Source organism: Mustela erminea, chromosome 6 (genome assembly GCF_009829155.1).
Source record: "Mustela erminea isolate mMusErm1 chromosome 6, mMusErm1.Pri, whole genome shotgun sequence".
Lineage (NCBI taxonomy): Eukaryota > Metazoa > Chordata > Mammalia > Carnivora > Mustelidae > Mustela > Mustela erminea.
This window is the reverse complement of record NC_045619.1, coordinates 90,016,674-90,028,381: the sequence shown is the minus strand read 5'-3', so window position 1 is coordinate 90,028,381 and position 11,708 is coordinate 90,016,674. Positions and strand designations below refer to the sequence as shown.

Below are 11,708 nucleotides of genomic sequence, written 5' to 3'. Positions count from 1 at the left end.
AAATGTATTACACAGTCAATAAAATTATGAAACAAATGAATATCCAGGGGCATAGATGAGTGAATTTTAGATTACACACTATTTTAATGACCAACTTGCACCATATCTTTATTCAATATTTCTCACAAAAATCAACACGGGAAAAAATGAATGAAAATCCAAACTGAGGGAATGATTGCCCAAATCTGTTTGCACTATCACTTTGGTATTTATAGTAAGATTTAGCAATTAGCAGTATCTCAGAACAACCTAAAATACCTGACATCCGTAGTATAAAATTTTTCAAATTAATGCATATAGCAAAGATTACTTATCATATGTTTCTTATTATTTCTTCCTCTTGATAAAATACACTTACCATACTTCATTTAAAATGAAAATTGAGTTTAACATGCTAAAAAATGTAGTAAGTGTGAAAATATTATTTTTTAAAAAAATAAGTTGGGCATTCAGGCACCTGGGTGGCTCAGTCATTGAGTGTCTGACTCTTGGTTTCTACTCAGGTCACGTTCTCATGGGTCATGAGGTTGAGCCCCATGTCATGCTCTGTGCTCAGTGGGGAGTTTGTTTGAAATTCTCTCTCTATGCTTCTGCCTAAACTCTCTCTCTCACTCTCACTCCTTCTATCATTTTCAAATTAAAAAAAAAAAAAAAGCACAAGAAGTAGAAGAAAAAGAAGAAGAAAGAAGTTGGGCATTACTGTCCATCACTAGTGATTGTGTATATTGCCAGGAGCATTTTTAGACAAACACCAGGCAAAACATTGTTTACACAACAGAATGACATATAAAAGTCAGGTTCAACAACAAACCATTAAAATAAAGGAAATCAATTCTGTGAAACAAAGTCATACTTGAGATAGTATGAGGTTCATCTTGAAAAATGATCTAATATTCAGTATATATCCAATATCCAGGACATTCAGAGTTAACAGTGTTCCAGGTAACTCACCTTGAAAAAGTTCTGGTATTTTTTTATGGAGAAGGATTTTCAGTAATGGCCATGAGGCATATGACAGAAACTGCCACAAAATCAATGGTGGAAAATAAATAAAAATCAAACAATTGTATTTCTCTTCTCTAGAAGTTTCTTTAGCACTTCTTTGACATCTTTGTTTCTCAGGGAGTAAATCAAAGGATTCAACATGGGAGTGACTAAAGTGTAACATAAGGAGGCCACTTTACTCAGCTCAGGAAATCTGTCTGGAGTGAGATACATAAAAAAGACGGCACCATACAGTACACCCACGACTCCTAAGTGAGAGCTGCAAGTGGAGAAGGCTTTCTTACGTCCCTCAGAGGAGCGTATCTTCAGAACTGTGGACACAATATACATGTAAGAAATAATAATAACTATGATGGTAGGCATGATAATGATACCAGATAAGGAGAAAGAAACCATCCTATAGATGAAGAGGTCAGAACAAGATATCCTTTGAAGTGGACGAGTATCACAGTAAAAGTGGTCAATGGCCCGGGAAGCACAAAAGGGTAAAGTAAATGTCATGCCTGTTTGAAGAACTGAGCTGATGCAGCCACAAAAATAGGAACCAGCCACCAACTGAATGCAGAGGCGAGTTGACATCTGGACAGAGTAGAGGAGTGGGTTGCAGATGGCAATGAAGCGGTCATAAGCCATGGCTGCCAGGAGAAATCCCTCAGTCACAATGAACAAGGCAAAGAGAAAGAACTGGATCAGACAGCCGGCAAAGGAGATGGACTTGCTCTCAGACCAGAAGTTGATCATAGCTTTGGGTGCAATAACAGAAGAATAGAAGAGATCAATGAAGGAGAGGTTGCCTAGGAAGAAATACATTGGTGTGTTCAGCCGGGGATCAGTCATAATAATGGTCATCATCCCCACATTCCCTAGAAGGATCATGGCATACACAAGCAGAAAGAGCAGGAAGAGGAGAATGTGGAGTTCTGGGCGGACCCTGAAGCCTATGAGAATGAAGTCAGTCACTGCTGAGTGATTGCTTGTTCCCCTGTCACCCATGGCAGAAACCTGCTGAGAGACACACGGAAAAATAAACAAATGAACCCCTTGGTTCTAGCTAGAAATAATCATTACAGACTTAGGACTTACAAACCTTTTCTATAGTGATCATACATTTTAACTTTATAAAGATCACTGTCCATTAAATTTAAACCTTTGCAACTGATGGTGAATCAAAAGGTTAGTTTTATGTCCCTCTTCATACAAGTGGTGGAATTAGATTTCTTTCCTCTATATCTAATGCAATTCCTTTCCACCCAAATGCATATGCAAGTATCACTTCTGTGTATGTTTCTGAATCATGATTTAGTTGGAACTGGAAGAAATTAGAGTAATTGGAAGAATGCACAAATAATTTAATAGAATAATACTGTTAGAAAACATAACTTTGGGTCTTTACATTACAAAGCAGCAGATATAAAGAAAGTGATCGAATTTAAAAATGACATAAGAGGTACAATTATTGTGGGCAATGGAAATTCTGAATTCTGTTGTAAGTTATTTACTCACTAAGATCAAGGTTCTGCACAAAAAAAACACAAATGTTACTAGAACTCAAATACTAGTATTTCTTTCCCAGGTGGGCCTCCGCAGCCCCTTCACCATGATCATTTCCCTGCATTTCTTCAGCCTGCAGCTCAGAGTTTGTTGTTTTTTTTTCTTTTTAAAAAAATTTATTTCTTTTCAGTGTAACAGAATTTATTGTTTATGTACCACACCCAGTACTCCATGCAGTATGTGCCCTCCATAATACCCACCACCTGGCTCCCCCAACCTCCCAACCCCTGCCCCTTCAAAACTGAAGAGGGTTCTTCTGATAACAAACCTTGGCCATCACACACATTGGCTCAAAGAAACACATTTGCCATTACAATTAGGCATTACTTTATACAAGTTAAGAGCTATCACATGCTCCTTTATTTGTTTTTTTGTTGTTGTTGTTATTGTTTTGTTTTGTTTTTCTGATTCTTTTTTTTTTAATTTTTTCAATTTATTTATTTTCAGAAAGACAGTATTCATTATTTTTTCACCACACCCAGTGCTTCATGCAATCCATGTTTTGGGGGTTTTTTGTTTGTTTGTTTGTTTTGTTTTTAAAAGAAGACCTACAGGTAGTTTAGATGGAAGAGTTACTTTGGAAAATGATACTGAAAGAAGGAAAGAAATAAGGAAAGGAAGGAAGGAAGGGAAAAAAAGAAGAAAGAAAGAAAGAAAGACCAAACAAAAATATATATGAGGAATTGCTGATTGCATTCTTATTTACCTGGGATATGACTTTCACAGCCATCATACCTCATTTACTTGACAGCTCAACTAAGGATTTGAACTGGTTGTGTTAACAATATGGTCAGTCCTTCTGTCTCCTCAGGGCCCTCTATGCACGGTTCTGCCTAAGTAACAATAATAATAACAATAATGGAGCACTTTTTACACAACTGCCACTCTTCTAAATGCATTTTGACCACTTATTTTAATCCATAGAACAATAATATGAGGTGATTACTATTCTATTCTCTAGTTTACACATGGAAAAAGATAAAGATAAGTAAAGTTGTTGAGAGCCACCTGTTAGGGTCAGACGTGACATTTGTAGTCAAAAACCCAGGCTGCAGAATCCATGCATCCTTAATCACTGCAGATTACTGCCTTAATCTATTACAGTTCCATTACCTGATTTATCTCTATTTATACTTTGAACTTATTAAATTTTCTTGTCTGCAAAGTAAATTCTCCAATCTTTCAACCTCGGTTTAAACACATCTGCATATATCATGTTCCTAAGGCCAGCAGCTATTATCACCATATTATCACCATATTTTAATATTCATATTGAATATTAATAAGTTCTCCCTTAAGATCAAAACTTCAATTTGTCCTCATGCATGTACGCACAATGTTCTGTGTCTGGCAGATTTCAATTAATCAATATCTATTACACAGATATATGTTGAATGACAATTGAGAATGCAAAATCAGAAAACCTTGAAGACATTGAAATACTCAGATGGTTATCATGGGTTTAGGTTTAAGTGCGGGAAAGAACGTCCAAGGCTGCTTCTCACATTTACTAACTGGGACCTTGGAATAAGTGACTTATGTAACTTGCTTATATCCTCTATATAATCTACTCGTGGCAATTAAGTTATTGCCATAACTTCTGGCAAGTGACTATACCATGGTGTCCTCACATAAACCAGGGATGAAAACACTCTAACTCCCAACATTTTCCTAAGGATACTTAGATAATACATGTAAATAGAACCCTTCCTGACAGAATAAGCACCTGACAGATACTAGCTATTACAATTTTATCATATTTTTCTGTGCTCAGTCAACAATGCATACCAAAATAATCAGCACTGATTAAGTTAAAAATCAATAATATGTTTTCGGTGTTATTTTTTTGATAAACCATCCTAAGTTGAGGAAAGGAATCAAGGAAAATGCTAAAGATTAAAAAACAAAGGCATAAAATACTTACTTAAAACATGAAAAGAAAGCCTGAAGTTGTCATGAAATATTTCTTCAATAAGGTCTATTTATTTTCTTCTAACCTCTCCCAGGGTAAGATTGTAGATCATTTTAATTATCCAGATGTATTCCTATCAAACTTGTTCTAATGTTAGTAAGTTTATGCCCAAAAATGTTTATACCTAGCAAAGAGAGTCTTTCCTAGAGGAGCCAATAAACAAGTAGTCAGTTAGTCAGTTTATGACTTATCACTTGTCAAAACTCACATGTTTTAAGATTTATTCTCACCTTTGTTGTTTAAAAGGAAGCAGCAGAATCCTGGTCTTTAATTCTTGTTATTGTCTTAATTCTAGAAAGAATAAACATAAAGTTAATTAATGACAATGTCTCAGGTTCTAAATAACTCTATGTCAAGTAAAATGAATCCCTCCCCCCTCCAAAAAAACTTCCAAACCCATGTTTATCATCCCAGTTTTATTTCTTCCCATAGAGAAATTGAGCTAATTTCCCTTGTTGCTCTAATTAAAAACTGTACTTTCTTTAGGTAGTCGATTTCCTGAAAAATGCTATAGTCCTTTGTGGAAGAGACACAAGGTGAATTTTCCAAATGATGCTTTGCTAATACTGAAACAGTTCCAGGAATTATATTCTACAGTTACACAAAGTGAACCTGAGGAGTCAATCTGCAGGATACTCTGTCCTGCATTCTTGGATGCTGAATACTTTTAAAGAAGCAAAGTAGATTATCTTGGATATGTAAGTAGAGGTCCTGAGCCATGCAGAATCTCTGATCATCCACCAGAATGTCAGCAGCAGTTATCTCTACTGGCTTTGATTTTACCATAACGATGTAACTTTTTCAAATAATTACAGCACTGGGGTTTCTCTTACCTTCTGAGACATAGTGCCCCTGGGAGAGAAGGAAGCATAATTACTAAGATACTCAGGCTCGGGAGTCAAGATCCATGAGGACCACAGAATCGCTAGATTTGGAGGGTGGGGAGAGAACAAAAGAAGAGAGGAGAGGAGAGGAAAAGAAAAGGAAAGGGAAAAAAAAGAGGAAAGAAAAAGGAAGGAAGGAAAGGAAGAAAGGGAATAAAGGGAAGAAAAGAAAGGAAAAAGAAGAGCTTAAACTTGGTAGGAGTCAAAATATATAACAACAGTTCATTTTTTCTCTTCTTGTGTGAATCCTTTGGGAGGGACCAAAAGGATCTTTCATTCCTAATTTCTTCACTGAAAAGGAAGCATTTCAATTTATCATTACATCATTACAGCAAAACTTGTGGTAGGCTAACTCACATCGTTATGAAAGAAAATACTATATCATGAAATATATTTTTAAAGAAATGTTTCTCCTAGTCATGAAGTTCATTCATTTTCACTTAAAACTCTCTATATTTATTCCTTAGCTCTATTTTGTCACTGATAATTGATAATTAGAAGTACAATGGCATGGGGATGATGTGGAGTAAATAAGCCCACCAAATGCCTTCTAATTCCTTAAGTAGAGGTTAAATATTGATTCATTGGATTTACAGTTAAATTCACCTTATAATTCTATTTGTTTGAAAGTTTTGTCCAGGTGTCATATATTAAGTAAGTAATTTCCCAACAGTCACTGTATAAACTTCAATTTTCTTTAAATGTAGAGTATCAGTCCAAAAAATCCCATTTGTATATAATAAAAATTAAACTAAAGCAATGGTAGCTCCTACGTCCTCACATGTGCACGGGTCAAGGGTAACATTTGATCATTTCTTTCCATATGCACCTTGGTCTCAAAAATAAACTCGGAATCCAGAATCTACTTACCTGGTGGTGTCATTCAAACTCCACTGATGAAGGATCTGGGCCCTTATGGTCTTGCCATGTTGAATTGCTATACTTGATTAGCATTTACTGGCAGACACGATGGTGTTACAAGGCATTCTGGAAAATTCCCTGGGTTACTTCTATATACCTCTCCCTCTCCTTTCTATTAATATCTTCTGCTAATCACTATCAGTTACCCAAAAGAATACAAAGCATTTTGTTTACCTGTTGGAAATGAATACCCAGGAGACAGGATCAATTGCTGTGTCCCCCCATAAAATATCCTTCCATTGAGTAATAAGTATACAATTCAGAAAAGTCTAATGACATAGGAACAGCAATGGGGGAAAGAGGGTGGGTTAGCAGGTATTAGGTTGGTCACTGGCATTCCCATTTTGACCCAAGGTAGTTGGGCCAACAGTCTGATTATGAAAGAAATAGCCTCATACATTGTTTGCTAATGAAGAGCATAGACCATATCCTTGAGACAATAACCCAATTTTGTAAGGGGCTAATAGCAGTTGTTCTAATGACTGAGTCTTTGTAAGTGATTCCACCATTCCACTAGTTCCCTTGATTCTCTTCTATGTGGTGCCTGATGATTCCACTGAATTCCATGGGAATGAGTGCATTGCCTTACTTCTGTTCTTGCAAAGTGAGTGTATTACACCAAAGCTCTACTGCAATATGGCATAATAGTGAATAAGGCATTTGTTAAATCCCAATATAGTCATGTTAACAGAAGCAATTGAGCAAAATGGGCAAAATAACACCTAGAGTAGAGCCTGGGTGAATCAATACTTCTTCTTGATGAAAAAACCAATGTAATAAAATGGAAGCATGACAGCTGGCTGGTAGCCCAAGAATTTATTTACATTTCTTGTTGTAGTAAGAATATTTACCATGAGATCATCCCCAGATGTTCTCGTTTTTTTTTTTTTTTAAGATCCCAAGTATGCAGAGGGTTGGGGGGGAAGAAGGCTCCACACTGAGCAGAGAGCCCAATGCAGGGCTTGGTCCCAGGACCCTGAGATCATGACCTGAACCAAAGGCAGAGGCTTAACTCACTGAGCCACCCAGATGCCCCTTTCCAATTATTTTTGATAACCATCATAAGAAAATTGTGTACTTACCATGGGTAATTTCTAGGTCAGGCATGTTTAGCAATCCATGCTGTGAGTTCTACCTTTTCTACCATGGCTATATTATTGATGACAACCCAAAGAATGAGCAATGAAGTAGACAGCAAAGAATATGGAAGATAATGGATCATTGCCTTCACCAGATTACTGGTAACTGGTCCATATCTGATAGGAATTACCAAGTATTCATGTGGGAAGTTAATATTCTCAATTCCTTTTACCACTCGGGGTAAACTCCATCTCCATCTACAAACAGAACATCATGTCAGTAATCCTTCAATCTTGTTGCTTTCAAGTTCCTAGTTACCCAAGTAAACGGCTAGCCCACTGGCCCTAATCAGTGCAAATGTGTGTCCCAGACTGTATTTCAGAAAAGAGAACAAGTGTGCAGTTTGAGATTATGTCCATTAAGAATATTTTCCTTACAAGTGTCATTAGGAAATAAATGTGTTGGACTAGAATGCTGCTATAGCAGTCCATTTCCTGCCAGTGCTCATATCACATGAAGCACCATCCATAAACTTGGCACAATTTATTTTTTTCTCAGAAACTAATATGTTAAGATTCCAATCTTATCTCAAAACATCTATGCTAAATATCCATTTCATGACCGGCCAACTTTGATAATATTTTTGGTACTGTTTTTCCCCATTGAATTTCCCAAATTCAGAAGGAAAACTAACTTTGAAAGAGTATTTTGTACTCTAAAGACCATTTTGTTGTAATCCATTATGACATGGTAGTAATGAGTGAGAAGTGATGATGTAAATAATTATTGGTAATTACTGTGCTCCCTCTGATTCATTAGCTTTTTGCAGTTACTTCAGTGGACTTGTTCACACGTCCACTATATGGTTAATTGTCAGGTCAAAAAGAAAGTTCAATCTTCCTAAAATTATGCATAGGTAAACATATTTAATGTAAATATATTTCACTGGTTGTATAGGACACATGATCAACAGAAATATGGTCATGGACAAAGATTGACACAATGTTAGTTTTTATTCATTTCCATAAAAGTACTACATACATTAAAAGACACAACTCATAAATGTATGGCACAATATCACTCTTTCATAATGAATGGGATAACTCAAGGTTATAAAATTCACTACATAAAAACAGAAGGTATAAACCCAAATTTGCTAACCATTTCAAATATTAATAACAAATTTAGGAAGATTCTAATTAATTAATGCATACATTAATTTCCTATTGAGAAGAAAGTTATATCTTAAAGTTATATCTTAAAATAATAATTGCTTTCCCCCTTTATGTTTTTAATTTGATTTCTTATTTCATTACATATACACTCCTTATTCCTATGTGTATATATATATAAATAGTTTATATATATTTATTATTAATAATATAACATAAATAATAAATAACTAATACAATTATTTTATATATATTATGTTATATAATGTAAACAATAACTAAATAATATAAATCTATGTATAAAATTTTTAAAATCAAGGAATAGGGAACACTCCCAAATTTATTTGTAAGAATGGCATTATCCTGATACCAAAACCACAAAAGGACACTACTAGAAAACTATAGGCCTATATCCATAATAAATATGGATGCAAAATTTCTCAATAAAATATTAGCAAATTCAATTTAGAAGCGTATTAAAAGGATCATCCATCATGATTAAGTGATTTGTTTTCATTTATGGAAGCATGGTTTATCATAGGCTATTCAAACAAAATGATATAGTACACTAACCAAATGAAAAAAGAATCATACAGTCATCTCAATAGACACAGAAAAATCATTTGATAAAACTCAACACAGTTTCATGATAAAAACTTTTGCCAGATTAGGCATAGAAGGAACATATGCCAACAAAATAAAGGCCATATATCAGAAGCTCACATCATCCTCAATGATGAAAGTTGAAAATTAATCCTCAAAAAAAAAGGGAAAAATAATCCTTTAAGATTGGTAGCAACACAAGAGTGCCCACTATCACTACTCTTTTTTTTTTTTTTATTTTTTTTTTTTTTTATTTCCAGCATAACAGTATTCACTACTCTTATTCTACATGGTACTCACTAGAGTGATAAAGCTAGAAGAAAAAATACAAGGAATCAGAATTGGAAAGGAAAATGTAACAGTTTTTTCTTCTGGGAGGTAGTATTATTTTATATTTTTTTTAGAGATTTTATTCATTTTTGAGAGAGAGAGCACAAGCAGGCAGAGAGACAGAGGGAGAAGCAGATTCCCCACTGAGCAGAGATCCTAATGTGGGGCTCAGGACCCAAAATCATGACCTGCCTTCAGATCAGACCAACAGAGCTACCTAATTGCCCCATGATTTTGTCTTTAGAAAATCCAAGACACTCAACCAAAAATCCCTTAGATCTAAACAATTCAGTAAAGTTACAGAATACAAAATTAGCATGAAAAAATCAGGAGCATTTCTTATGTGCTGGCAATGAATTTTCTAAAAAAGAAATAAAAAATTGGTATAATTTACAACAACATCAAAAGCCATACACTATGTAGAAATAAATTTACCTAAGGAAGCAAAAGATCTGTTTACTAAAAACCCCAAGACATTTATGTCAGAAAGCAAAGGGAGCACAAATAAATGAAAAGGTATCCCATGTGCAGGATTGGAAGAATTAATATTGTTAAAGTACTGATACTATCAAAAGCCATATATTCAATGCAATCCCTATCAAGATTTCAGTGCCAGGTTCTCTAGACCAACAAAAAGACAGAAGAAAGAGAAATTAAGGAGCCAATCCCATTTACAATTGCACCCAAAACCATAAGATACCTAGGAATAAATCTAACCAAAGAGGCTAAGAATCTATCTCAGAAAACTATAAAGTACTCATGAAAGAAATAGGGGAAGACACAAAGATATGAAAAATGTTCCATGCTCCTGGATTGGAAAAAACTTGCGCTAACACCTCTTGAGGAGGTCCATGTATATTCTTATGTTTATGAAGCTGTAATTTTAATATTTGATTAGCCCATTCGACAATTCCTTGGCCTTGAGGATTATATGGGATGCCAGTGGAATGTTTAATATTCCATAGTTTAAAGGAGGACTGTAACTTATAAGAAACATAAGCAGGTGCATTATCAGTTTTTATGGCTTTAGGCATTCCCATGACTGCAAAAGCAGAGTGGAGATGTCGAATAAGTGCGCAGCAGTTTCTCCAGTTTGAGCCATAGCCCAAATGAAGCAAGAATAAGTATCACAGTAACATGAACAAAACACTGTCTCCCAAATGAGGGGATGTGAGTAACATCCATCTGCCATATCTCATTGGCTGTTATGCCTCGTGGGTTGATACCTGCTGGCTGCATAGTTAAATTAATAGCAGCACAAGAGGGGCAGGAGTGAACAATAGAATTTACTTGCTCCTTAGTAATAGGGAATTTATGCCGAAGTCCTTTTTGATTAACATGCGTTAAAAAGTGAAAATCTGAGGCTTCCTGAAAAGCTGAGCAAATGAGAGAATCAGCTATTTCATTACCTCTAGCTAATGGCCCTGGAAGGCCGGTGTGACTTCAGATATGAGTAGCATATAAAGGAGCAGAGTGCTGATGAATAAGGGATTGCAAATGATAAAATAATGAATGAAGGGAGACATCAGAAGTAGAAATAGTAGCAGTCTCAATATGCTGCAAAACATACACGGTATATAACGAATCAGCAGATTAAATGTGGAAGAAATATCTTGAAACAATGCAATAACCGCCATTAATTCTGATTTTTGCGCTGAGAGACCAGTAGTAGGTATGACTTTTGAAGTAGGACCATAATAACAAGCTTTACCTTTAACAGAGCCATCTGAAAACTAAGTAGGGGCATCTGTTATAGGATTTTTAGAAGTAATTTTGGGAAGTACAAAAGCAGTTATGTTTTAAAAAGGAGACAATAGGTAAAGGGGGATAATGAGAAGAAATGTCTCCAGTAAAGCCACTAAGAGCAATTTGCCAGTTTAAATTATTCTGGAATGCAGTTTCCATTTGTGCCTTATTTAAAGGCAGAACAATAACCTGTGGATCGTACCCCTGTATTTGCCGAGTTCTTTTCCTTCCTAATTGAGTAATACTGCCAATATGGTCTATATAGGTAATGAGTGTTTTAACAGTATTATTTGGGAGAAATATCCATTCTATGATCAATTTCTCCTGGATAATTAATCCAGTGGGTGTATGTGGGGTATGAAAAATGAGAAAGATCTAACAGTATTCCAGGTTGGACTCTATCCGTTTGCATTGAGTGAATCTGGTTTTCAACAAACTGCAATT

At 35.3% G+C, this 11,708-nt stretch overlaps 1 protein-coding gene across 1 annotated transcript; it reads right to left on the bottom strand.

Moving 5' to 3' along the window:
- Window positions 1–1,056: 1,056 nt before the first annotated feature.
- On the bottom strand, window positions 1,057–2,037 carry LOC116592445 (olfactory receptor 9K2). Its single transcript, XM_032345644.1, has one exon. It carries the CDS (start codon window positions 1,996–1,998, stop codon window positions 1,057–1,059), a length of 942 nt encoding a protein of 313 aa, XP_032201535.1. The 5' UTR covers window positions 1,999–2,037.
- Between the last annotated feature and the right edge of the window lie 9,671 nt (window positions 2,038–11,708).

Excerpts from the sequence above, each read along its gene's own strand:
- LOC116592445 (XM_032345644.1), bottom strand. The coding sequence starts at position 1,998 with ATGGGTGACAGGGGAACAAGCAATCACTCAGCAGTGACTGACTTCATT.